The sequence below is a fragment of the Zalophus californianus genome, chromosome 10, assembly GCF_009762305.2.
Source record: "Zalophus californianus isolate mZalCal1 chromosome 10, mZalCal1.pri.v2, whole genome shotgun sequence".
Lineage (NCBI taxonomy): Eukaryota > Metazoa > Chordata > Mammalia > Carnivora > Otariidae > Zalophus > Zalophus californianus.
Genome location: NC_045604.1, coordinates 62912543 through 62940198, shown reverse-complemented (window position 1 = coordinate 62940198; position 27656 = coordinate 62912543). Strand labels below are relative to the sequence as shown.

Below are 27656 nucleotides of genomic sequence, written 5' to 3'. Positions count from 1 at the left end.
CAGGGATCAGCAGGAAGCTCACACATTGTAGTCCTTTCCAAGGTGGGTTCCAGAATCCACCTACCATGGAGGCCTGGGAATGTGTGGCTCTGCGGGCATCCGAACCCAGAAACCTGAGTCCAGCAGCAGCATCCTGTGTCTGTCAGGGCCTCGGCAGAGGAAGCAGATGATGGCATTCAGCAGGCTGGGCTGAGGCCTGAGGCCCCCGCTGGAGGGAGGGCTGGGGAGCACAGGGCCAGGTCTTTAAAGGGATGGTCTCTGGAAACATCCTAGATCCCCTTAAGAGGTGGATCGAAGGAGATTCAGTGAAACCTTGGACTGTGATTACATGTAACATAATTGTCTTGCAGCTTTGAGGGGTGTTGCTGGTGAGTGGCCCTGCAGCCGCTAAAGCACGGAGCTTTTGTTCACGGAAGCCCTCCGTGGTACCCTCAGTTAGCGACGGCCTCCTTCCCACTCGCCACCTGGCTTTTAGGACACAGAATGGAGTTACTTTTTAGAACAAATCAGCAGTTCGACAGGCAGAGTGTTCCTTGCCGACAAACAGCTGCGGTCACATGCCAGATTGTTCTCATTGGTGTTAATTAACTGAACAGATTTTGGAATGTGTCGTCTTGCATTCTATCCGTTAATGGTCCTCTGCCTTCCTCTTACAGGAAGAGAGGATTTCTTTGAGATCGAGTAGCTTTTAATGCCATGTAATTACATTTGTTGAATGCTGTAAGGAAATGAGCCTCCTTGGGCCATGGATTCTGATGTGGGATAGGGAGTTGATCCCTGCTTTCTTGTTCCAGATGTGTCTCGTGTTTGCAGGATGGTTCATGTGTGTCACCAGCAACTGTCACTATGACGCTCCGTTCAGAGCAGGAACAGGGTTACAGACGTTGGTTGGTGTGCTGGACTCTGGCTTGGGCAGGCTGCTGCCCCCTCCCTCCCCAGCCCCCCACCTGTGGGCCCAGGGCTCCTCCTTCCTCTGTCCTGGGGCAGGATCAGATACCGGCCCCTCACTGTGGCCGAGCAGGAGGGAGCCGCAGTGAGGGAGTGGTGTAATGGGCTTTAAAGAATCTCAAGGTGTGGGGCTCTTGCTTGCCCATCTGTGAGGTTGAGATTTCTTTATCTGAAGTGGCAGAATGAAGACTCTCTTAATTCTCAACTGACCTGCAGCCTCCCATATGGGCTCTCTGCACATTCAGTGCACAGAAACACTCAGCCAAACAAAGCTGTTAGTGGGGAACACTGTTTCCTTGAAATGTGATTGGCACGTGCCCGAATCTGAACACTAAGCTTGCAGCTGCTTTTTCTCTAGTTTTTGTATTTTGTGACTCAACAACAGATAGGCCATCATTCCCAGCGCCTTTCCTGAAGCCAGAAGTACTGTGGAAGGTGTTTGATCTGAACGATGCGTGTGGTTTGCTTGCTGCCTAACCAGTATTTGATAAGGAGGCAGAGATTTCCCCAAGTCACAGTCCTCTCTAGAAAAGCTGATGTAGTAGAAAGGCCTCTCTGTAGAAGGACAGAAGCCCATGGAGGTCCATGGTCTACATGGAGCAGGGAGCCCCAAATCCTCTTCATGGATTGATTGCTACCTCATCCAGTGATTTTTTTTCTGGTACATCCGAGGTCACAAATTTTGGTTAGCCGCTTGCTCCCATTTCTAGAATCTTTCGTATTCAGAATAGTATACCCAACGGAAGCACAGTGAGAAAAGAAAAGAAATGTTTGCTCGCCAGAGGAATGTGTGTCATGGAGGAGGACGGAGCATCATCCTTGTTGTGTGACAGGGTCAGTGCCCACCGCAGAGAGGCCTGTGTGTTTTCTCTTGGTGCTCCTGGGGAGTCTGGAAAATGTAAAGAATTGACGCTGTACTCCCTGTGGGTATTGGAGAAAAGTGGAATTATTTTGCTTGAAGAAAAGAAGCTTGGGTGTTGGAAAGCCGCCTCTGTGGGACAGCATCTGACCCTGTGCACTTGGGGAGAGCAGGAGAGGCTTTGTGGGCACCTCCTGCATAGACAGGGAGCCCCAAGGGCGGCTGGACTTGGCCCAGAGCCTGGAGCAGGTGCACAGGGGATGGTGTGGCCAGGGAGACTGAACATGTGACCACACAGAAGGAAGAGCTTCCTGGCCATGTGGGACTTTAATCACCAGGACAGTTAGGAGAAGGGCTTGGGGGATCATTCGAGATCTTTTGAATACAAGAAGGCGGGGAAGGTGAAAGGGGGCAGCCCAAGTGAAAGCGCCTTGCTCCATGCCTTCGTGTCTCTGCTTGCTGCTGGTTTCCAGCGGGGCTAGTGTTAGATGCTGACATCTCTCTCTCTTCCTTTGTCTTCCTTTCTTCACTCTCGTTTAAAGGTGCCTCTTAGGGAAACCGGGAATGGTGACGGAAGGCAGATATGAGATGGAGAGTAAATAACGTAAACAATGTCAAATCAAGGACTCCTACAAAGCTTTATTTTGCAGTCACACCTAAAGCACCAAGAAGAAAAAATACACGCATTTGAAGGCGTTGGTACCAGACACTTCTGGTGCCTTAGGCCTGACTGCCCGCCGCAATTTGGACAGGCGTAGTTTCGTGGAATTGGAGGTTCCTGAAGATCGTTTGCACTTTCTTATTTTAAAAAATCTGGTTTTGTTCAATAATATTTTTTCACAGCATGTTGGGTCTTGAGTTGTTCATGGCTCGAGGGAGTCGACGTGAGGGTGTTCTTTCTTCATAGATCGTGCGTGTGAAAGGGAGATTGTTTGGGGAGTGAGTGTCGTTATTCTGTGTTTTGTTGACGGTCACAAGTGTCTCGGAGCTTGTTGCCGCTGACCTTCCCCGTGCTAGACGTTCGAACCGCGTAGACCAGAGATACCGTTGCCAACAGTAACCGTGACGTTAAGTGGCCGCTTTGTGCCCGCAGATGACGAGGACGGCATGGACTGCGTGGACAACGAGCGGCGGCCGCACTTCCCTCAGTTCTCCTACTCCGCCAGCGGCCGCGAGTAAGGCCCCCATCCTGCCCCTTCACTGTCGTCCCAGATTTCCTCCTCAAGACGATTCCCGGACATCACACCAGTCGTAGCTCTTACAAAGCAGGAGAGCGCCTCCAGACACCCAGCCCACTCTCACCCCCACGAGAACACACATGGACGCAAACACACTTGTTTGTTTTTGCATGAAATTGTATCTCCGTCTACGGTCTCATGCCGCTGCTGCTACTGTCTTACTATTCTAGCAACTTTAAGAGGTAATTTTACAATCTTTGGAAGTCATGAGCCCACCATTGTTCATTTGTGCACCAGTTGTCATCTTTTGGTCTTTTCGTTTTTGTTTTTCCCTAACAGTGAAGGCTAAATGAGATACACTGATTCTAGGTACATTTTTTAACTTTCTAGAAGATACATCGAAAACTAATTAGACTAAGAAGATTTAGTTTATAATTCAGAACAAGCAATTGTGGCAGGGTGGTGATGTGCATATGCAGAATTGTAGGAAGGCGTAAGAGGTCAGTGCGTACAGTGGGGATCGCGCACCCAGACCTGGCCGGAATCCGTAGGGAAGCATCTGAGAGAAGGACCGAACGACCGTTGAGGTAGAGCGCTAGATGCACACGTAGTCCCTGATGGACACTGCACAGGAAGCCCGCTGTGCCACCCGGACGTCCACATTTCACGGGCGGTCGTTGGCAAGACGGACACTGCTCTTCCAAGGAAGGAGGCATATGCACAGCAGAGGCAAGGTCGCTTACAGGCTCGATGACACGATTTGCACCAGAGAGCTTTTTTTTTTTTCCCCCTGTGCTTGGAAACCTTTTTCCCTTCTTGATATTTATCACCTCTGATGGCTGAAGAATGTAGACAGGTATAATGATCCTGCTTTTCACCAAAATTTGTACACCAAGGTAAACAGGTGTTTGCCTTATTTGTTTTAAGTTTTGACTTTCAGTTCTATGTGAATTAGCTTTTTCTCGGATGTTAAAACTTTGAATGTCCTTTTATGATTTTGTTTATATTGCAGTAGTATTTATTTCTTAGTGAAGAAAATTGTGTGTCATGTTAGCAAATGCAGCTCCAACTTACATGAACTAGACTCACTGCAGTTTATTTTGACCCATGTGCAAGGAATGTACACAGCAATGAGAATCATGCACTTTTTCTCCTTTGTAACAAAATTTGATGAGGCTCTGAAATTGTACACATTGGTTAGAATTGGGCTTTGGGAGAAGAGATGCTGGCACTGAACCCCTTGGTGCTCAAAGGGAGAAAATCCCCAGCTCTCCATGCCGAGGGGTTGAGACAGAAGGATGTTGCTGTCGACCGTTTGAGAAAGGAAACGCTCTGACGGCCCAGCGACGTCTCACCATGAAAGGAACTGCGACCGGCATGACCGTGACAAATGCACCGTACTTGGCAAAATGCACACATCTCGAGTGTTCACAAAGTAGGCAGTAAGGGGTAAGAACCTGGTGTGTTTATTCCGATCATGGTACATTTATCACTGAATTAAGCCATCAGGGAGAAAACAAAACAACACACACACAAAAAAAACACCTCCAACTTTTCTTTTTCTGTATATATTCATGTCCCCAAATTCCAACATTTCTCACGAAAGGGGACATGTATGCAAACCTCATCTTTCTCCTTCATTAATGATGATCTTCAGATTAAACCCTTTGGTGCTAGGAGCTGACATTTTCCAAAGCAGCCTATGAAGTCCAGGGGCTGGGGGTGCTCGCCGCGGCCGCGGGAGGCCAGCCGGCCCCATGGAGCGATCGTGGAGATGTGTGTAGTCACACGTTCTGACAGCTCCCCGTGGAACACTGCGGCATGACGTGGTATGACGACTCAGATGCATTGTGTGGAAAAGCAAGTAACTTTCTAAGTAGGATGAATCATTCATACGCAGATGTCTTAGCCTCGTGGCGCTGGAAGTGTGGATCTGTAGATGAGACACCACTGCTGGCGGTGGGCGGGCCACTGGGACTGACGGGGGTCAAAGGGCATTTTACTAAGGCAGCTAAGACATATTCAGACATAGGTTTTATCCTAATTTTTCATGTTCCTACCTGAGTGAAGTTCATCCTTAGCATTGAGTAGGAAGTTACAGGAAATGGTAGTTCATTCTTACTTACACATGTCGCTTCACTTTTTCTCCCTCCTTGGAATTCTGTTGAATGTTTCACTTTGACCAGAAAGTAGACTAGAAGGTATGTCCTGTAAGTTGTCTCACATCCATTTTTATCCAAGAGGAGCAGATAGAGGCAGAGAAGGCGGCTGAGGCTGGCTGATGTTTCTGCGGAGTGGCCCTCTGTCTCGAGGAGGGTGACCCCGTACACTAAGGACTTGGATAGCTTCCCCCTCCTCCCCCCCCGCAACCTTGAGGTGATTTCCTGTAACCTTGGCCAAGGACACTTCCTGAGGATGAATGACCGCGCTGACAGTGCCCCGGACTGGCCACTCCTCACAGCTGGCTTGGTTCTGCAGCCCACGCGCGTGCAGAGCTCGCTCACGCTGGGCCTCGAGATGCGCCAGGGGCCCGCGGGGCCTTGGCTTGGCTTTCACATCCAGCGCCCCTCGCCCTCACTCCCAGGTGTCCATCAGCTGGTGCGGAGGAACGACAGGAAAACAAGTGTGCGTGCGTGCGTGTGTAGAGGGAGGTGTCCGCACCTGCCCTAGGGGCTGCCCGTGGCGGGGGTGGGGGCTGCCGTGATTGGGGTAGGGGCTGCTGGCAGAAGGCGAGGCCCGGAACCCAGCATCACTCCATCAGAACACGGGTCAGATGCTGCGGACTCCATCCCGCACTAACTTCCATGAAGTCTGCCCTCTTGTCTTAATGCAGCCATCTGGGAGGAAATTGGCCATTTCTGCTTGGATTTTTTGGCAGGTTGCTCACAGCTTTGCTTTCTACACTAATGACATAGCATTATTCCAGTATTGTTTTCCATTTCCCTTACCTGATTTCCGGCTTCTTAAAGCTGACTGTTCTTGCAGGGGCCCCTTGCTTCTCCTAGAGGACAAAAGTAAGGGCCTTCCTTACTAACTGCAGGGTCTCTGTATTACACCTCAACGTACACACTTTGCTGCTACTGTTCGTACTGTCTACAGTAGAATTTCCTTATCTTGCTCCTGGTAGTGCATTACAGGCAAGCATGAAATGTAAAGTATTTATTTAAATAAAAAGAAAACCTCTAAATTGGTAATTGAATTACCTCCCTGTAGCTTTATAGTTTGTGACATTTCTTGACCTTGCTAGTTCTTTCATTAGATCCGCGCAAGATCTAGTCATCTGGTTAAGGATTTTAAGCAGACGCAACTATGAACCCAAGAAAAACTGTATTACTATTACTGTCGGTCATACTAAAACTGTTCATTTCCTTAAGTATATGACCCACAAGGATGTGAAATAACTACAAGAAACTGTTTTTGTACACTGTACATCCTTAGTATTTTTACACGTATATGATAGGGATGCACATTATTTTCCTTCGTACAGACGGCTTAAATAAAGCACTATGTCAATCTGCTATTTCTCTGTTTATTGTTGTTGGACGTGGTTCTGTAGTCTCAGAAAATCAATTATTCTTTTCTGGAAAAAAAAAAGATTTTTAATAGCTCCAGCTGGTATTAACCTACCCTGTATAAATGTGAGAGGAGAATAACTATTGTCCGTCTCTTGTAGCCCCAGACACACGCAAGACTGCTTTGTTATTACTTCAGTAAAATGGCAATAGTGCAGTTGTGCGAACTTGGACGAGGGGCCGCATCTGAAGGGGAGTTGCCGACCCCTCAGTGATGGGTCTCAGGCGCATCTCCCATGAAGTCAGAGATGGAAGAAGGGGGCTCCTTGGAGATGCATTAGGGACCTAACAAGCTTCACACCCGACGGTTTGGGCCCAGAACTCTTCAGGAGTGTCACTCCTCAGTAATGTCTTCCTGATAACCTTACACGTGTTGCTCTGCATACTTCCTTTCTTAGGATGTACGTTGGCAAATTAACAAACTTAGTCGTGGGTGAGGGACGGGTAGGGTGGTTGTACTCCAGTCTGATTTATCTAGACTTATTTTGGATGGGGCCTTTTTCTGATTTTACCTCATAAACCTACAGTTGTACAAACTTGGCTTTGCTCCTGACTAAGCTAAGTAGAGGAATGGCTTTGGGACCAGAGTTAGTCAGGCACGTGTGTGTCACACAGCCAGATCTGAGGGCATTCTTCCGTGTGCTTTTCTCTCGAAAACACTGGGATGGACAGATCCATGAGGCTAAAATAAAGTGACCTCTACAATTCTTTAAGGGTGCTATTTGTAGAATATTGTGTAATTTATTTACTGTAGTCCTCAAACAGAATTAGGGACGATTAACATATCTTAGGTGACAACCTTGATGTCTCGCACATTGGATTAAATAAAAAACTGAATCCAAATAGTAGAAGTTCTACTCTTTCAGGCTTGAACCTTTTCCATGCTCGAGAGACTTTTGAAAGGTCTTTGCGCGTGTATCATCCCACCGCCTCCAAAGCCTAATCCCCGTCCATCCGGAGAGGCCCCGGGGGCCCGGTGAGAGCAAGGGTTTGGGATCGCTAGCCAGGAGAAGGGCCTGAGGTCAGGGCCTCCTCCCGCCCGCGGCCTTGCCTTGCCTTTAGCGCTTCATTGTCCTCAAAAGGACAATACAACACTTTCAGTGCCCGGTTTTTATTACTTTCAAGCATCTGAGGGCTTAACTGTGTGTAGTAGAAATATTCTCTTAAACTAAAATAACGATCTGTGTACAGATATCTGATAGACCTCGAAGTCAACTTTGTAATTCCACGAAGTACATTCGTAGGCTCCTCTCAAACTCCGAACATTCGAGAAGAAACCTGACACCACCAAGCCAAAGATGCTTTCTTGTCTTTTTCCTTGTGAGCAGAGCGGACGGGATAAACAGTGCTTCCTGGTGTCTCCCGACTGTGCCCAGAGTAGCAGGATGATAAGTTAGTGGAGTCTTACGAGATGTGGATTAAAAGCATCAGAAGTTAAAGGATGCTCTCTAGCTCACGAAGAGGGAAGGAAACGTGAATGGCAGGAAGAAAGTCTGGTCCTTAATACCCTCTGGCCTAGTTGAAATATGTGCCTTTTTGGTGTGTTTCGTTCATCACTACAAGGTAAAAAGGAAACATTACAATTCAGGTCTTTAAAAAGTTCATTTATTGAAAGTCGTGTGTAACAGCATACAAATGAGCAGATCTTAAAAACATCATCACTTCAAGCCATTTCTGGAAACATAGCAGGAGGGCTCCTCGTCGGGTGCCAGAGCTGAGCCGCGGGCCGCCCGCACACAGGTGCCGCCGAGCAGCAGACGGGGTGTCGAGCGAGCGGCCCGCTGCCATCCCGGGCGCTGGCCACTGTTCCGGAAGGTCGTGGTGTGCTGTGGCATCTCACGAACAAATCAGATGAATGTAAATATCTCTTTGTAAACCATTTATTTCACTCTGTTTCGTCCAGGTCAGCAATCAGATTGTCGCATGCTGGGTAACTGGAAAAAATGATAATAAAAAGTAAGTTTAAATAGATCTTGTTCTTCCCTGTGATTTGTCTTCTCGCTGGCTGAGGTGCCCCTTCTACGTTTACAGAGAAAAATCAACTCTTTTGCTAAAAATGCAGAGACTGTATGTAACCAGACGCATGAAAAGCTTGTGCTCCTACTTGACCACGGAACATGAGGTGAATGACTTTGTTTTAAGGCTTGAACTCTGAAAACCATTTGTACCCCAGAGGTGTGTCTGTCTCTGGAGGAAGGGCAGGCCGATGACAGGGTGTGGCCAGAGAGCCACCACCTCCCTGTCGGGAAGGAGACCCCGATCCGCACCAGGATCTGTTTACTGAAAACTGCTCAGACATTACAGCTGGGGAAGCTAGAACAAAAACAGGATGCAGGCCAAGTGTCCCTGAGACATTCCTAGTGAAATCAAAACGAGCTAAAACCTCCCAAGTTTTAGTGGCAGACATGTTATTATAACATATATAAAGGCATTTTTTTCACATGGAAACCACCTCCCACATGCTGGAAGAGGGATTTGGTGTATCTGGCCTCTTGGCTTTAAACAGGAATAAAGGTTTCAAAACCAGCTCCTGAAAACTGGGTTGAGGGAATCACAGGTAAGTGGAGTTCTGAGTACACCGTTGACGGCCCTGGCGCACCGGGCTGCTCAGATTAGTTTAACCCATGGCCAGAAGTGGTGCCAGAAACCACTGCAGACAGTTTCATTGCACAAAACAGGGCACCTCCTGTGTACCTACCCAGTACCACGTGGGAAGATGAATAAGACACAGTCCTTGACCTTGAGGAGCGGGAGGTCTGGTTTGGTCTGGCTGGCTGGCAACCACCTTCCAGAAAGACATGTGGGCCTTTGCCCTCCCCAACGCAGATTTCCTGAGCTAGAATCGGCGGAGGGAGGGGGGCTCCTGTGAGAACCCAGTTTCAGCCACGATTACTTGAGGATTTCCAAGACAGAATAGTGAGCAAAAGATCAGAATTCACGCAAGAGAAATAGGAAAATCAATTTGTTGCCTCTCTTGAAAGATGCAAAAAGGAATTGTTTCCATCTCAGGTAGGCTTCTCAGCGTGTGTGACGCTGATCGTGCCTCTTTAGTGTGCAAGTCTTTAAGTAGAAGGGTCATTAGAATGTCACATGTGCAGCCGCCATGCTTGGCACGCAGGCGGGGGCTGTGCACTGAGTGAGTGGGATGTGTGTCTCTGAGCACAAGGATAAGCATAAACCATGACAGGCGTATCGAAAAAGAAAAATGTAACTGAACTTCGGGTAGAAGACACACACCCCCATGACGTGTGCACAGAGTAATGGTAAAGACCTGCAGTAGAAAGAAAATGTCACAGGAATTCTTTTAATCCAAACTCGAAACTGGCATCTCTCCTTATAATGAGTTCATAGTGCCTGTGGGCTCCGGGTCCATCTAGTAACTGATCATCACCCGACCCGTCCCCTGGTGGTCCTCAGACGGCTCCCCAGAACCCTCGACCTCCTGCCCCTATGCGACCCCTTGGGAGCAGGGCAGATGTGAGGTCCCCATTGTGAGCAAGCAGACAGGAGCCAGCCCAAATCTCTCTCCCTGGAGCAAATTCCCTGTCACTGTCTCTTCGCTGGTTTGATATTTTATTTGGTTTTGATGCAAAGCCTGTCCTGACTTTAGGATTACAGCCCCAATATTACCATTCACTGGTCCGGGATCCCCAGTACCTACGGCTGCCCACCCCATCCTGTAGACATCTGAGTAATTCACCCCGTGCCCATGTCACTGGTCAATAAATGCAGCACCCAGTGTTGCCCTCCATTTGCTGGAGGTTTAGTAGAGAACATTTCTCAGTGCTCCCCCCAATCCCACGGCATGTCCAGAGACAGAGAACCTTTAGTTACTGCCCAAATCTCACTCCTCTGCCATCACTTCTTAGGGCTATTAGCCATGCTTATTTCCAGAAAGTTGGGTCCACCATCCACACCACAGTGATCACGGTCTGGCTGTGAAGGGGGGGTGAGGACGCGTGTGCCAGTGGGACATTAGCTGGTCTGAACTGGAACTGGAGCCCTCGGCCACCGCCTCCCCATCCTCTGCCTTCCAACCTGTCACCATGGCCCTTGCTGCGGCCTGCTTAGCTGGTGTGGCCACATCTGCCGTGGTCTGGGGCTGCCCTCCCAGCGAGGGGAGGGCTGATGGGGCACCCTGGCAGCTGCTCTTCTGAAATACTGTCCACAGATGACAGACGTGCCCCCGTCTGCACGCCTGCTGCTGCAACCCCATTTTCTTTGTTCTGGTTTTAAAACCTAATAGAGCCTTCTCTCCACAAACCCTGACTTTTGTGTTTATTTCTGAAGTTTAACTTGAAATTCAGAGTTTAAAAAATGAGTCTCTCTGGGTGACCTGAATTGTTCCCCAGGCAACCACGCTGTGGGGTCCAGCGGAGCCTTTTCTGCCGCTTTGTTCCCAAGCCCCCGGGCCCCCCACCCCCCACCCCGGGGAATGCCCGGCCTGCCTCACCCCTGCTCACAGACCGCGCATGCTCAGCCCCAGCCTGACCCGTGCTTCCATCGGCGAACCTCCACCCAGTCTCTCACTAGTTACCCCCAAATGCACATCCCCACCCATCTCGCTCATTTGCACATTTTCCTTCTCTGTGCAGCCAGGTCAAAAAATGGCCCGGTTCCTTGTGCCTTGGGCAAGAAAGCATCTATTTTTAACCAGAGAAAAGCGTCCCGCCCCCCACCTCCAGCTGGGGCATTCTCAAGCTTGTCCCCAGTGAACAGAGCTCCAGGGAAGCCACCAGTAGCTACTGCTTGGGGGGCCAGAGCCGGCTGCAGGCCCCGCCCGGGGAGAGAGGCGGATGGATGCCCACCCGTCCCCGCAGCCCGCGGCCCAGGGACTGAACACCTTCTTGAGAAGTTCAGTTCCCTGCCAGTCGCTTCTCAGTTCTGTTCACTTCATCTCTGGGCCTTCTTTCTCCTACCTGTACAGAAAGGACACTGAATGAGTTATCCAGTGGCCCCTTCATGCCTGCCAACCCCAGCTTCACGGTCACCTTCGCCGGAGTCATGCGGGGGCTCCCTCCTAAGGGGAAGCAGGTTTTCTTTTGAAGGGTTTTGTTTGGCTTTTGGTTTCGGTTTTGGTTTTGACCAGGAGCTGAGTGATAGGAAAGCTAAACCACTTCCCCAAAGTGGTACAGAGTTGAGATCTGAGCCCCCAGTGGTGTGACCTCGAAGTCCAGGCTCTCTCGTGCTCTTCTGACCCACTCAGCAAGAGCACATAAGCCACCAAGTGTGATCTTTGTGGAGCTGAGCAGGAGTCATGGGGAAGGCTGGCCGGCACACACAGGCCATGTGGACTCCTCCAGGTGGTCACCGGGTCGCTCGGAGGAAGGTGCCCTCACCAGCCCTCTGCAGAACTTTGTGGAATGTGGCCTTCAGGGGGGCACCACGACGTGGCAGAAGCCGCAGGGCACACGGCGGGCTGCCTCCAGGTCAGCAGAGTCCCGCCTCACGCCCTGCTAAGTGGCCCACACGCTCACTGACCTTCCCAGGAATCCATCCAGCTGTGGGCAGGTGCAAAGCGGGCCCAGAGTTCATGATGAGGTCACCGGCACACCCAGCAGTCCTTCTCCCCTCGGGCCTCTGACGACCACTGGTCTGTGCAGACAGAGGTCAAAGCCCCGGGGTCCCTAGACCACGGGGACCGCAGGCCTGGCTCCCTGCATCTGGGCTCCCAAAGCGGGAAGAGTCGGGAGAAACCAGAGAAAGGAAAAGGCAGAGGCGGGAAAGCCTTCCTTGCAGAACGAAGGCGGGGCGATGCTTCCTTGGCTTTCTGGAAAACAGCAGCTGGAGCTGGCCTTGGACCCGCGGCCCGGCAGGGGGGCGGGGGAAGCCGGGAGCCCTGGGTGCGCACAGCTGGGGTCAGAGTGCCCAGGCATCCCTGGATCTGGCAGCTCCTGCGCCCCGCTCCTCCCCGGAGCTCTGCCGACACCAGGGTCCCACAACTCGTGGGATCCAACGATGTCATCTTCCAGCTTTCTGGAATCCCGCGAGTCCTGCGAACTTCCTCTGCACATGGGCAGGTGTCTGTGTTTTATAGGGACCATGTTTCCATGGTAAATAGATTTTTAAGAATTCCCAAAGGACAGACAGTGTCACCAACAGCACAGAGAGGAGCCTCTGGCTGCCTCATGTTTGAAAGCGTTAAGAATAAAGACAACACTGACATTTGGGGTTGTAATGTGACGGAATCACAGTCTTTTAAAGGCAAGAACCACTTCTCCACACTCCATGCAATATTCAGTGTTTTGTTAACTTGTCTAATTGGATTAAAATATTTAGCTCCCTTTAAAATCTTGATTGTGAATTTATATTGCAAAATGTAACGTCTGACTCAGGAAGCAATAACTGGAGCAAGTGTGTCTGAAGCAACAGAAAATTCGATTTATTTTTCTTCCATGAGTCTCATTCTGAAATTATTCACTCTTGGACAAAGTGAACTGTTAAACGGAAGAACAAGTTTGGCTTCAATGAAGCCGTATGTGCTTTTCAATATTAATTACACACAGGGCCTTCCGTGGGAAAAAAAACAAAAAAACAAAAAAACAACCAACCCACAAAAGTTAAACTGTGTTATTCGAGTTGCTCGGGAAGTTTCTCTGAGGGTCGCGAGACCCTTATGTTGGCAACACAGCACCAGGGGTCTTGTGTCACTCTTGAGAAACACTCAGGCAGCAGGGAGTTAATGACATTTTAGCTGCATATGTTCAAGTGTATTTAAAAAAATATGCAAGTCACTTTGGTTGACAGTGTCTTGTACACAGTTTTGAAAGAATCAGGGCAAACTTTAACAGAGTCAGTTTTTATTTGAAAAATATTTTCTGGGAATGTATCAGTGTTTATTTTTGAGACTGACAATTCGGGTGAAAATCAGGATAAAAACAAAAAAACAACAATTTGGTTGAAATCAAATTGTTTGTTTTCATCTATTTAGAATTCTTTCCAAAAACTCTTGGTTCAGGAGGAGGCTTTCTAATTTATTTTATTCAGTGTATTTGCTGTTCTATTCAAGCACCATCTGTCCTGCAGGTAGCTAACTTCGGGGAAGCACCCACGTGAGGCCAGCGAGGCCCCCAGGGCTCAGGAAGGACCCCCGCAAACCTGCGTACATCTCCAGGTCCCATCCGGGGTGAGCGGCAGGCACCCCCCACTCCTCAGTCCCTGCCCAGTGACCCTCCCTCGAGCGGCCATTTCTGAAGGTGCCCTGCCCCTGGCTTCAGGTCACAAATGGGCCCTGCCTCCCCTCCTCCCCTGTGCCCGGTTCTTTGCTCCTTTCGGCTCTCTGGCCAGATCCTTCCATGTAATGAGACAATATCCATGATTTTCATTATAATCACATGTGGCTGTTGGATCCAAGCACAAGTTTGAATCAAATTAGAAAGTCAGTTCACTGCCAAGAATGCGCAAAAGTCACAGGCCAACTGATTAATCACTGATAAGTCAGTCTCAGGAGAGCGTCCCGACTGTAGAGATGCTTCGTCTGCAGGGACTGGAAGGGCGCCCCTCCCCAGACCGAGCATTGAGGACGGAGCCCTAGGGCCCGGGGGGAAGGCAGCTATCAGAAGACGCAAATCGGAACCCCGAATTGTTGCCCAATGAGTAGTTCCTCCACAAACTCTCGGGGTATAAAACCATCCTCTAAACGGACAACTTCTGTTCTTTCCCATCGCTCAGGTGCCATTCTCCCCAAGAAGAGACTGACCTCCTCACCAGCAGCAGCTGGTGCCACCCTCCTTGGCCAGATGTTAGAGCCCCGGGCGCTGGGTCCCAGACCACTGATCCCCTGCTCCCAGCCACCAGGCCCCGCCACCACTCCCGAGACCCAGCCAGAGTCTCTGTCCCCACCAAGAGGAGGCCACAGGGCCCGTGCTCAGGGAGGGGCCGTGGGGCCGTGTCTGCAGGCAGGCTGGGTGGAGGTCTTCGGGATGACCAGCATAGCCATTTTAGGACATTTTAAAAGCCATTTTCTAGAAGTTCCCCACCCGCAGCATGAGGCAGGAGAGTAACAAAGCCACCGCTTTTAGTCACATGAAGAACAAGGCGGCCCTGAAGCCCTGAGCCAGGCCCACTGGCGGCCAGCAGTGTTGCAGGGGAAGACTGGAATCGTCACGGTTAAAACCATCACCGCGGCCTAGTTACGACTACGACCGGCTGGCTCTGCCAGACTGTTGTGCGGGTTTCAGGATGTAAGCAGAAACGATTGAGAATAAGAAAGCCTTCTGAACAGACGTCGCTGTTTCCCGTCAGAGGCGGCAGGCCGACCTGAGGTCCGTCATCTGCTCCAGGGCCCAGGGCTCGGGGCCTAGGAGCAAACCAGAGGCCTGGGACTCAGCTACGGAGCAGCGGCCCAGGCCAGGAGCTCTCCACTCCCTGCTGGGTGTCAGGTGGACCGAGTTTGAGAGTCTGACATAAGCAATTAAGTCCTTATGCTTAATCCATCCAAGCTGAGAAAACGGAAGCCTTTAGTTAAACGGTTCATCCCTAAACGAGAGATGAACCAGTGTCTCTCCAGGAAAACAGGGAGCGGGGTCGGTCACTCAGGAGCTCGCAGCGGGCTGTGTCCTCCGAGATCCCTGCTGGGAGCACACAGCGGCCTTGTTCCCCTCAGCGGTTGGAAGCTAAACTCACAATTCCAGCTTATTCCATGGCCGAAGTAGGTCTAATGCCACACTTGGGTAGAAAGAGCAGGCCTTCGGTTTAGATATTCCGCAGCGAGCTTGCAAAACTGGATCCCTGCCTCTTCTTTGAATGCTAGTATTTGCTACTGAAAGCCAACAGTCCCTCTATGAAATGTCTTTTGTCCTGTTCATATTAAAATAACTCCAAATGTACTATTTGAATCTGAAAGATCCCTTTAGAGATGAGCCAGATGGGCTGGTATCAGATAACTCAGGATGGTCAAAGCATCTCTGTGGCTTCAGGCAAGAGAAAAAAGACCTGCTCATTTTTCTGAGGATGTTTTGAGGTTTTGGGTTTTCTTTTTTTTAAATGCATTTTATGAAAATTTTGCAATCCATTTGGCAATTATCAAGTTTTTTAAAGCCCTGGAAGAGTTGTCTAAGCACCGATGGCCCATGTTAAGATCTGAATGGCTGCGAGGTAGGCAGATGGGGAGTTAAAAGGGAAACCCTACATGACAATGCTCTGGTCCAGAATCAACAGGAAACAGCCATGTGCTCAGAGCTTGTACAGAAGATGCCCCACAAGTCTTTTTTTTTTTTAAGATTTTATTTATTTATTCATGAGAGACGGGGGGGGGGCAGAGGGAGAAGCAGGCTCCCAAGGAGCAGGGAGCCCGATGTGGGACTCGATCCCAGGACTCTGGGATCATGACCTGAGCCGAAGGCAGACGCTTAACCATCTGAGCCACCCAGGCACCCGCCCCACCAGTCTTATTCTGAAGTGGTTCTTGGCTCCTGGAGCCAAAGGATTCACTCATGCTAGGAGCCCCTGTCCCTCCACTGCGTGTGACAGGAGCCTAGTCACCTGCCTGGAGAGCCGGTGGCCCCAACCCTCGGCTGGCTTCACAGCTCGCTCGCCCTGCCTCCTGCAGGACCCGCGCAGACAGTTGGGCTGTGGCCCAGGTTGCGCCCAAGCCCTTCGGAGGCTCTAGAGCTCCGAGTCCCTCAGAATTACCCAACCAGCTTGTTAAAAATGTCGATTCCTGGCATGTGTGAACAGAGGCCCTGAATCCGTGTTCCTCGCAGTTACCTGTTAGCAAGCCTTCCCGGACGACCATGGTGCATCGTATGAGAGGGTCAGTGGCACCAGGGGCATGGTGTACAGGTGGGCCCCCAACCCCAGGCCGTAGTTCAGCGCCTGGCACTGGGAGTGTTCTCTTTCTCTACGTGGAAAAATGAGTAGTTCCTGTTGAGGGTTTTGGTGCGCTGAGTGGGAAAATTCACTCAGAGGAGAGCGGCTCCCTGATACCCATTCAGCACATTTTGAAAGAAGAATGAGAGACAGTTTCCCCCTCTTCTCATTTCCAGAGGCATTCTTTCCATTAATCATTCCCAGCACTCACTGTGTGGGCACCTGGGGGCCATCCTAATACAAGGTCCTAAGACAAGGAGGAGACCGTGGCCAGCCCCTGGACCGCCTCATTATCCTAACACATTGCTTGATGGGGCAAAAAGTACAGCTCCTCTGACAGGAAGAGAAGCCACTTAGGGGAAAAAGGTCTCACGCCACACTGCAGACTCTCCTGGATATTCTCCTCCCTCCACTGTCCCTTCTGGTGGCCCCAGGTCTACCCTCAACAGAAGGCCAGGGCTGTGGCGTCAGCCTTAGGTGCCATGCATAGTGTCCCTACTTGCTAGCTGTGCAGGCTGTTGGTGCCTCGGTTTCCCTATCTGCAAAGTGGAGACAGGAAGCGATCTTGCAAGCTCGTTCAAGGGTAACAAGAGTTAGTGTGCACTCTAAGGGTAGCGCTGCTGGGCTCAATTATCCGGCAGCTGACTTCGGACAAGACTCCTGCAGTCCACTCACCGTGGCTCCCCCAGTTGGCAGCCCCTCTCTCCTCAACCAATTCAAACTGTACACATCCCCCAGGGGCGGTTCAGAGTCTACCTCCTGCAAGAAGCCTGCTCACCACCGTAGCCTTCCATGTCCTTCCACGGACTGTGCCCCTCAGTGTGGCCTGTTGAATCGAGGGTTGTTGTGCATGAACTTTAGCTCCCTCAAGAGGGCAGGCCCATGGCCCTCACATCCGTGTCCCCCACTGTGCCCAGCATAGTCTTCAGGATCCCCCTGCCAGCTTACCAGCTGCCCAATGGGATCACTGGGGATTTCACCTGTTCCGACGCAGCTCTGAAACAAGGAATGAGAAAAAGCCCCACACACAGACGCTGCTGTGTTCTCTGGTGGGTGAGCCGGCCCAGAGGACTCCCCCAGCGCCCCACCCCTGTGCTGGGTTTGCACAGTACCTGGGATCTCAGACGTCCCACCTCTTCTGACAGGCTCTGTCTCTCCAGCAGAAGCTGGTTCTGCTTGTTGAGAAGCTGCACCAGCTGCTGGGCCGTGGCCTGGCTGTGCTTGTCCAGCTGCTTTAGCCTGCAGAGAGATCCACCGCAGAGTTAGGGATGGGTCCCGAGACGCGGGGGCAACCAGCTGCAGCGAGCAAGAGGGGCAATGGCCAACTTCAGCCCTTCAGTGTGTCCCGCTGCTGTGCATGTCCGAGGGAAGCCCTGGTTGGTGAGCCCGGAGCTGTAAATCCAGGCGACCCTGAGGGGAGAGGCGCTGGCCAGCAGCAGGCTCTTGGAACGCAGCACTGATTAAGCTGAATGGAATCGTTATCAAATGTGAAAGGGAATCAGGAGCCTTCTCCGGGAGTTGTCAATGAGGAAACACACAGAGAAGTTGGATAAGGAGAAGAAAAACCAAAACCTTAAACTCACAGAGGTCGAGGACGAGGGGCCTAAATGCCTCCATTGTTCAGCTGGAAACGTATCTGGGAGGCTGGAGCAGACGGCCCGCCCTGGCTGGGGAAGTGGGCGAGGGACAGCAGAAACACTGAACTAAGGGTTTTCCATTATTAATCACTCAGTCAATCATGAGCTCCGGCATCGCTGACCAGATGTCTTTAAAGATCCTAAATTTGTCATTCTGCTGATGGGTCCTCCTCTCCAGACTTGCTAATTCACTCAAACTATTATCCTCATTTGTCCACAGACGGCTTCCTACAGCACACTCACCCCTGGAAATGTAGGCTTTGGATTAAATTTAGAGTTGCACAACTACCCAGAACTGTTCTGGAAAAAAGTTGGCTGTGTCCTGCACCCTTCCTGGCCAACCAAAAGCACTAATGGTGAAATTAACTTGTATTTTCACAGGGAAAGGATTTTAAAAGCTCAAGATGCATTTCAAACTCCAGGCTACATGTCCAACACTCACTGAGTCAAAGGCCATGAGGTGATGTGCAGACACTGCCGTCAGGCTGCCCCACAGTTAAGCCTTCCTGCGGCCGGCCAAGCTTCTTGCGCGCTCCCAGCACAATGAAGCATTGACGAGGGCAGAGACCCGGGCCTGGGGGTGGGCGAACTCCTTTCCTAACCCAACAGGGAGGCGGCGGGTAAAACTACATTCTGGGAAACCTAATGACACTCTAGTATTGCTCACGCTTTCCCAGATTCTTGTGCCACCTGCAAGCCTGTCCATTTCCGAGACTGCATCGACCGCGGGCCCTGCCCGCCCTTCTCAACTTCGGAAGGATTTTTGTAGGCATCTTTGTTCAAGCTGTCCCCGAAGGCACACTTGGGTCCCCACCCCGGTCTCCTCCTCCTCCTCTCGCACTGAGGGCTCCCCCTTTTCAAGCACGCCCGGGCCTTTTGCTACTTCCTACAGCGGCAAGTGCGAAGAGCAGGAAACCGAGAGCCAGCGGCAGGCGCCCGGGCGGCAGGACGCATGCTTACACAGCCAGCCCTGCCCCCTGCGCGGGGGGCCGGCATCTGGCCCCGCCCACAGGCGCAAGCCCCGCCTCCTAGCCTCAAGCCTCCTGCGGGTTCTGGAAAAAGAGCAAGGAAGGAGCCAGGGCAGGACTTAGTTCTTCCCACCTGTGTGTGTGTGGCTGTTCAGGGCAGGGTCAGCTGCTCCGGCCCTGACTGGCTTCCCAGTGTCCCGGATCAGGCTGGGGCAGAACCGAATACCAAGATCTTCCAGCCAAGTGTGAGCGGTTTCCTGCTTTCGACACTGTATACACGGTAGTCATTCCCCCTGGCCCCTGTGACCCTGCCTCCGATCCTGGGGAAGCCAGGGCACTGCAGCTGTGGGAAGCCCCCTCTGTCCCCACGGCCACCCATCACACTGTCACATGGGGACAAGGTTTCCTGAGAGCAGCCTCAAAACCACCCCTGGACGTCAGATCAAAGGAGTTTTCCTGCACCGTCTCCTGGAGGGGCGAGGACATCCCAGGGCGGCCCAGAAGCCCCGCCAGCGGGCTGCGGGGTTGCGGGGCAGGGGCACTCTGCCCGGGCTGACCCACCGACAGATGCAGGCAGCCACCGCTCATCTGAGCATCTGCTCTGCTGCCCAGCACTGGAGTGGGTCCCGTAGAAGATGCAGAGGTGAGGAGAAGAGGCTTTTTCTTTGAGAAGCAGACAACCTGCTGCTTGGATATTTGAATCAGAGGACAAGCATCATCATTAGCAGCTGAGCTATCTAAACCCTTGGGTGGCTCCCCCCACCTCCCCCCAAGTCCTGGGTGTGGAGACAGCCCCAGGCTAAGCACTAGCCAGGTAGTAGCCCACTGGTTTCATGCTGGCTGGAAACAAATGCAAGAGAAACATGCGATAAATGGATGACACCATTAAGGCTTAACAGCAGCAAGGCGCCAGGAGTGGACTTTCTCCATGTGGTCCCTTGCCCTGTGCTTTGATCAAATGGAGTAACAGTCCTATGGACTGATGGCTTGAGTGTGTGTTTCTGGGCTCCTGGAAAGAGGAGGCTGCCTGATCCAGAGCTATGGGCTGAGCCAAACCCTGCTCTCCTCACAGCACAAAATGCCGGCCCTGGGCTGGCCACACTGGCTTACAGCCAGAAAGGGGGCCAGTTCCTGCCTGGACCCTCCTCCCTTGGAGCCCCCAGGACTTAGGCCAGGCTCTGTTGGCAACGTTTTGCAAACCGTAGGCTTCAGATGCCTGCGGCGATTACCTGAGAGCACCCAGGCCCCACCCGGAGCGGCTGAATCAAGCTGGGTGTCATCCTGCAGAAGTACCACCGACGACGTGAGGCGTAAGGGCCTCCGGAAAGCCTTCCTTCCCCGAGGCAGAAGCCCCCCCAGCTTCACAGTGGGAGCCAGCTTGCACACCCCAGGGCCATCTTGGGGGACTTTTCCCCCTTTAAAAGACATGCTCCCTCCTTGTTCAAGGTCAGCCTCTATTATGTCACTCACGTGCTGCAACGAAGTCAGTCACAAGCTCAGAAAAGGTAAAAAACAACAACCCAAACCCACATTTGTTAAAGGACAGAAACAAAGAAACAAAGAAGAAACCCAGATTTTAGATAAAAGGGACTCGGTTAAGGAAATAAATTTCAGTAGCAGCCCTCTCGAGGTGTTTTATGAATATCGGGAAGACTTTTTTTTTTTTAATTAACAAGTTATTTCTTGGAACAGCCGGCCCCAAACACCGCACAACCCTACCTCTACTCTGTTCTTGGAGGTTTCACTACCATGGGTTAGAAGAGATATCCTGGGGTGTCCTGGGACATAAAAGTCGTCTTTTATTTTCCATGCTGCTTATGGCCCTCACGTTTGTCCTTCTAAGTGCGCGCGCTCAGCCAACCACAGCTGCAGCTCCCACCGCCGGCCACGGCTAACATTTACTGAGCCCTGAGCTTAGTCCCCCCGCACGGATTATTGAATTAAAAGGTAGGTGCTAACGTCCCATTTTACAGATGAGAAACTGATGCTGAGAGGTTCAGTGAACTTGCACAAAACCATACACGAAGCACTCGAACTCGGAGGTGTTCTTAACTACTGTTAAGGAATGGTTCGTTCATTGAGTTAATTCAACAAATCAACCGGTCAACCCTTCCTTGGTAAGCACCTCTCATGGGTCAAGTACTATAGGGTAGATGCTGGAAATACATCAGGAATTACAACTGGTCCCTGGAGGCAGCGGGGCGGGAGGGCGGTTGTTGGAGGTGGGGGTAGGTGGGAGGTGGGGGGGGTGGGGCTCCCAGCCAATTAAGGAGAGACCAGCTGTGGAAAAGGAAAAGTTTCGGCACTTGAACTAGACCAGGTAAAAGCAGGGAAACCAGTGGGCACTGGGCAAGCGTGGGGTCCAGGGTGCTGGCACCTACCCAGGAAACAGACCATCTCCAGAGTGCTGACCACATGCCAGGCCCCGCACTAAGTGCTCACGACCACCCCACAAGGCAGGAACTAGTCTTATCCCCACTTTAAGGATGAGGAAACCCAGGCACAGACAGGATAAGGGCTGGTTCAGGCCACACGGCCGGTAAGTCAGGATGCGAAAGAGGAATGGGTATTGTCTTTGGGGGGGGTGGGGGCTCCCCACAGGAGAAGGGGTGCTGCAAAGGCCTGCTGTCCAAGAACCGAGAGTGGGTGGTGTGGCTGGACCAGAGTCCACAGGCTGCTCACAGTGTTAGTGATGCTGGCCCCAGCAAGCTCTGCAGCCAAGCCAACAGACGTGGACCTGGTCCTCAGGGCAGTAGTGGTCCCTGCACCAGGAAAGAGAGGATGGGAGGAGGGACAGGCCTGGGGTAGAAGTTCTGGAGTCAGGGGGAGGTACCTGTGAGCCGCGCACCCACCGAGCAGGTAGGCGGCCTGGGGCCTGGGACAGGTCTGGCTGGATGTCCAGCTATGTGGGCTACACCTGCTGAGAGGTGTGGCCGTGAATGCGGGGCAAGATTCACCCAGGAAAGCCTGGCAGAGGTTTTCAAGTTTGTTCAAAATACAGGTGTCCTTGGGGTGCCTGGGTGGCTCAGTAGGTTGAGCGTCCAACTCTTTGTTTCTGCTCATGTTGTGATGTTGGGGTCCTGGGATCGAGCCCCCAGTTGGACTCCATGCTCAGCGGGGAGCCTGTCTGTCCCTCTTCCTCTGCTCCTCCCACTGCTTGGGTGCTCTCTCTCTCTCTCTCTCTCTCTCAAATAAATAAATAAAATATTTAAAAATCTCTATATAGGCATCCAAGCCCCCTGGAGGCTACCAGCTTTGCACATCTGCTGCAGTGGGCCAGGGCAGGGCCTTGGGGATCGGCCACATTTACAGGCTAGCAGGGGCCCGGGAGCCATCAAGCCACGGAGACCAACGACTGACCGAGAGGAGGGAGGACAGCCAGGAGAGAAGGACCTGGAGCTTAAGGGAGGAGACGCTTTCCAGGAGGAAGAGGGGGCCTTTGCGTGAGATGCCACTTGGTACTGGAACAGATCGTGGGCCGGCTGGCCCCAGCTGCCCGCCCCGTCAGTAGGGAGGTGGGTGGAAGCCCGCTTATAGGGAGGGAAGAGGGGAGACCCTTCTGGAGAGGGGGAGAGAGGCTTGGCTGAGGGCAAGGGAGCCGGAGGGGTGCCGAGGATGGAAGGGGCTTGAGCCGGTGGGCAGGAAGGAGGGAAACTCCTTGAGGCAAAGGCGCCAGGCTCCCCCAAGCGGGGGGGGGGGGCACCCGCAGCAGAGACTGGGGCCCTCACCAACCCCCCCCCCCGCCCTGAGGCAAGGGGGTAGGCCAGCCGGGCGAGCAAGGGGAAACCCCTGCTCCGCAGCCTTCCCGTTCTGCCCTGGTTCGGAGGGCACAGGTGTTTGCTGAGAAAAGAAGCAAGGTGATGGGGTGGTGGCCATGGAGCTGCTAGGAAGGGTGGGCGCACTGGCCAGGGGCAGGGGCATGAAGGCCAAGCTGAGGGAGAGCCTTCTCACATGGACACAGGCACCCTGAATGACCCTTTGGACGATCTCACCCCATCTTGGCCCTGCAAGGACTCCTGCTCTCCAGCCACCCAGATGCCCCTCTGCTCTCCCGCGTATGTTCTCGGCACTGGGGGGGTCCCTCCACCTGGAGTGGGACCCCTCCTATTTTCAAGGTTCAGCTCTCAGTGTAAGTGTCATTCTGAGAGCTTGCAATTTCTTGTTCTGTTTGGGTCCCTTGTTTTGAGCCATTTCTTCCCCATGGCACGGAGGAATTAGAGGAGAGACTGGGGCCGCCCTCCCTGGGCCTACTTTGGAGTCTGTCTGGGCAGCAGGCTCTCCTGCGAAAAGGAGCCCCTGACAGCCTGCGAACCACACACGGCAGGGGAGAGAGGGGGTAAGCGTCCGATTCCAGAGCTCAATCTCTAACTCGGACCTTCTTACCCAAGGCCTGCGCGCAGCTCATCTCTGGACCGGGCAGCTATTCCGTCCCTCCCAGATGCCCCCGGGACATACTTGGCATCTGCCCTGTGCACTCGCGGCACCCAGCAGAGCCACGGCCAGGCCGGCCCGGGGCAGGCAGCCAGCCCTCCCCAGGAGGCAGCTGGTGCGCCCTTGCCCTTGAGGGCACCGAGGGCTCAGCCAGTCTGTGAGGAAGGGCCCCTGCGGGCCACTGTCTACCCCAGGCTGGGCTTGCCACCCTGACTGCAGGGGCAGGGCCCATTTCCTTAAGGACCTGTGGGTGTGTAACCGCCACCACCGGGCAGGAGTCGGGGGCCTGGGGTGAGGGAGAGCAGCTGCAGCTAGGCTGGGGCAGAGCAGAGGGGTCAGCACGGGCTGGCCGGGGCAAAGGCTCCGGGCAGGGGGGCCGGGTGGGGGGCCACGGTTACCATGGGAACAAGCGTGGGTTTCCGAAGCCCCCAGATCAGATGTGAGGGGGCTGCTCTGTGCGCTGGGCCTGGACACTGCTCTATTGATCCAACAGCGATCCTCCCCGCCGCACCCTGCCGGCATGATCACAACCAACTTTTTTTTTTTTTTAAATATGCAAGACTTCAGGATAAGATGGAGCAAGTGGTGCAATAGAAAACAACTTTGTAGAGCTGAGTGTGCTGGGTAAAATATCTTATGCAAAACAGAAGCCCTGTGAGCTGCCGGCTCTGGTCCTATGCTTCAGACACTCATTTGCTGTGAATACTGTGAAAGCAAGTGAGTACATATATTTAAATTTTTTATGTTGTATGTGATACATACAAAATATATGCAGTGTGTAAATAAGTTATGGCTATACTAATCAAATGAACACTCGTGAGGCTGGTACCAGCACCCAGGGGCCACCGCCCATGTGATCATCCCCAGGCCCTCCCCCTTCTTCCTCCAGAGGTGGCCAGTATCCCCATAAATACAGGTTTTTTAGATAAGAGGTTTACGTTTCCCGCAATAATTTCACCCGGCAGCTTCCTACCGACTACTGTGGGGTCTTTCTTTTTTTCTCTTTCTTCCTTTTTTTGTGTTGTTTTGGTTTGGGTTCGGGTGGTGGTCAAATGTCCTTCCTCCTAAAATGTTTTCAGACCAGCGCCCCTTCCTTTGGTCACTCTGGCTATAGTAAAGATTTGCCCTCCCCTTCTTAGATAAGTGTTCTCAAATGATCCGACCCACGATTTCACTGGAACAGGGGGCCTCCTCATGGAAATGAAGAATGGTTTTCAAACAACATACGGATTTAAAGGGTGCAAATATCTGACCATAAAAGATGCACTCACTTCTCTACTATTCCCAGCGAGTAGTAAACATTTTACATTCGCTAACTCATTTAACCCTCCTAACAATAGCAAAAGGTAGGTATCCCTTCTTGCTTGAGAAAAGCCAGGCACAGAACTAGGCTCAGACAACTCCAGGATGACCATGGCACGGAGGACATGCTCCTCACTCTGTGTCTCTCTGTCATGGGTGGGACCACCTCCAGTCACCTCCTCCCTCGCCCTTCCGATCCATAGGGCTCAGACTCCTGGCTCTGAAGACTGGCCCCTCAACTCTCCCGATCTTTCCGCAGCCCACCATCCCAGCCAACCCACTGTGCTCCCATCCACTTACTATCGTCGTGGTTTGTCTGCCACTCCCACCGAACTCACTCGGGTTCCCCAAGGACAGGAATGGGGTTTCGTTCAGCTCTCCATCCGCAGCACTTAGCGAGGTGCTGGATAAACGCATCAGAATGAATGAACTACTTACCAATGGATACTGTTTATACAAAAGAGAAGACCTGTGATTTCATCTATAGTATCACTATGCTTTCATATGTGATAACTTCGAAAGAGCATAACATACACATTAATAAACTTGAAATATGCTACTGAAATTCACCACTAACTTAAAAGAATCCTCCAACAGACGAGTGACCGCTGCACTTGGATGTGGAGACATGACTTCAAACTCCCACCACGAACTACCTATTCTCCTCAGGCAGGAGGCTAGATCTTCGTCAACCTCACATTCTCCATTTCTGGAACTGAGAAGAGAATACCTCCAGACCTCCTGAATCAGCAGCTCTGGGGTGGGGCCCAGCAGTAAAAGTTTTCAGAGGACCCCTGGGTGATTCTCGTACCTTCTCACGTGCAGGAACTACTGGCAGGCGGTAATTCCCAGTATTATTCCCACATGCAAAGTGAGTTCTCATGGAGAATAATTGTTTTTTCTGTGGCTCCAACTTTGATCCTTGAACGGCCAACTGTGCAAATGAAAACTGTCACAGTCTACTCCCAAGCTTGGATGTGAGTCATGAGAAGTTAAGCAAAGCACGTGATCATGTTGAGTTTCCTCCCACGTGAAATGAGAGAATAAGCTAGAACAGGGGTCAGCAAACATCACACCCCAGGGCCCATCCGCTGCCTGTTTTTGTACAGTCTGCCAGTTAAGGTTGGTTTTTACATTTTTAAATGACTAATTTAAAGAATTGCAGGAAAAATAATGTTTTGCGATGCGAACATTCCATGGAATGTTGACGACTTGACCCTTTAAAGAGAAAGTTTGCCAGCCGCTGGGCTCGGGGATGACAGAGTCATGATCCCACAGTGCCGGGACTCTACACAGCCTTGCTGTGTCCCCATCTTCAAACCCTGCAGCCAGCTCTGGTCCTAACAACACCCATTGCCCAAGTTCAAGTTTGAAAATCCAATCACCCTCCTAAGTGCTCTAGGTAATGAACTGTGGTGAATAAAGCCATCTTCATGCAAAGCTGTACACTTGGTTCCAATACTTGAAAATCGCTTGCCACAATTTCCATAATTCCATCTCATTAACGTGGCTGCACAGAGTCAGCAAGAAGAAGCCAAGTGGTGAGGAGTCTGGAACATATTCTAGCTGCTGGTCACCCTCACTTAGAACATGAAGGCAGTTTCGATGGTTGCTTTGCCATTCAAACTTCCTTTGCTCAAATCCACCCTGTTCTACAGTGATTATAACAGAGTCATTCATTCTAAATGTCCTGCAATTCTGGGGAGAGTTTACATTCCCAGCCAAGGGAATTTATGCTCCTGTGGCGTCCCTTTAGTTTTTCACTCCCTCAAATTTGCAGTCAGCCTTGGCTCCTTGTGGAAGTGGAACCAGGGGCCACGTAGGGCAGCCAGTGGGGGAAAGGCCCTGCTCTTCTCTTCAGAAGGATCAGGCCATGTGAGAGCTGAGAGGCACTTAGTGGTCATTCAGTCCAGCCCCTGACGGTGAACCCGCGGTCACACAGCCTGTGTGTAGTAAATCTGGGACCGAAACCCATGTCTCTTGACTCCAAACCCAGTGCCCTTGGAAGCATTTCTGAATCCTTTTGAAAAAGGCCTGACTTCTATTCCATATTACAAAAAATACAGATTTTAGGTAAGGACCTTGAAAAGGGTGACTCACTCTCTGAGGCCTGGGGGTGGGGGAGCCCCTCGGCCAGCACTCTGCCACCTGGCTCGGGGGAGGGAGCCAGTTTGGGCTTTGCTTTTTGTTCCTTTTTATACTTCAACACTATTGCTGACGTAGAGTTTTGGGACCATGAGACACTGCTGCACTGACGGCTATAAGAATTTCTAAACATGCTGCGCCGGGGGGCTCAGCCGGTTAGGCGTCTGCCTCCGGCTCAGGTCGTGATCCCAGGGTCCTCGGATCGAGCCCCGCATCGGGCTCCTTGCTCAGCGGGAAGCCTGCTTCTCCCTCTCCCTCTGCCCCTCTGCCTTGCTTGTGCTCACGCTCTCTCTCAAATAAAATCTTAAAAAAATAATTTCTAAACACTGTTTCTGTTTTTATCTTGTCACCAACCAGTTTGTGGACTCTTCAGCCTGGACACCACACTGACTAGTCCAGACTGGTGTGGGCATGAAGGATGCACAAACAGGAGGCCCAGAGCTCCGGAGACCCACGTGGGAAGCTTGCTGCCAGCCGGCTCCCCATGTCCCTGCAGCCTCGGACACTGTCACCCTGGCTCTCTCACAGACCAACAACTGCTGAAAACAGAGCTTTCCCTGGAAATGAGCCTCAGCTTCCCCACAGAACACTGAGAACATCTGCTGCATCACTGCCTTGTCATCCCAAAGAGCAAGTGCTATGTGACACGGGCCAAGCTTGTGATCTCCTTGGAGGGCCTGGCAGGAAGAAGGGATCCTGCACCACGAAACAGCAGGGGCCAGAGCTGATGCGTCAAGAATCTTAGCCTCTAAAGAACCCAGGGGATTCCTTGCTTTAAGCCTCAGACACCTTTCGCCGGCTCTTTT

The 27656-nt window shown here is 51.9% G+C and overlaps 2 protein-coding genes across 7 annotated transcripts in view; one reads left to right on the top strand and one right to left on the bottom strand.

Annotated features, from left to right (window-relative positions):
- Nucleotides 1-6503, top strand: part of AKT3 (AKT serine/threonine kinase 3) — a 316918-nt gene extending 310415 nt beyond the window's left edge. For 4 of the 5 annotated variants that reach the window (XM_027610409.2, XM_027610408.2, XM_027610413.2 and 1 more), the window contains one exon: nucleotides 2901-6503. In XM_027610409.2, coding sequence (XP_027466210.1) covers nucleotides 2901-2986 — 86 coding nt within the window. In that variant the 3' untranslated portion in view covers nucleotides 2987-6503. Of the gene's footprint in view, nucleotides 1-2349; nucleotides 2832-2900 lie in introns of those variants that run through there. The other variant, XM_027610411.2, reaches the window with a different exon arrangement.
- Nucleotides 6504-8147: 1644 nt separating this feature from the next.
- The window catches only part of SDCCAG8 (SHH signaling and ciliogenesis regulator SDCCAG8), a 232566-nt gene continuing 213057 nt past the window's right edge, over nucleotides 8148-27656 (bottom strand). The window contains exons 17-18 of one of the 2 annotated variants that reach the window (XM_027610400.2): nucleotides 17480-17606; nucleotides 8148-8491 (exon numbers count right to left, since the gene is read on the bottom strand). In XM_027610400.2, the coding sequence (XP_027466201.1) occupies nucleotides 8462-8491; nucleotides 17480-17606 (157 nt within the window). In that variant the 3' untranslated portion in view covers nucleotides 8148-8461. Of the gene's footprint in view, nucleotides 8492-17479; nucleotides 17607-27656 lie in introns of those variants that run through there. The other variant, XM_027610402.2, reaches the window with a different exon arrangement.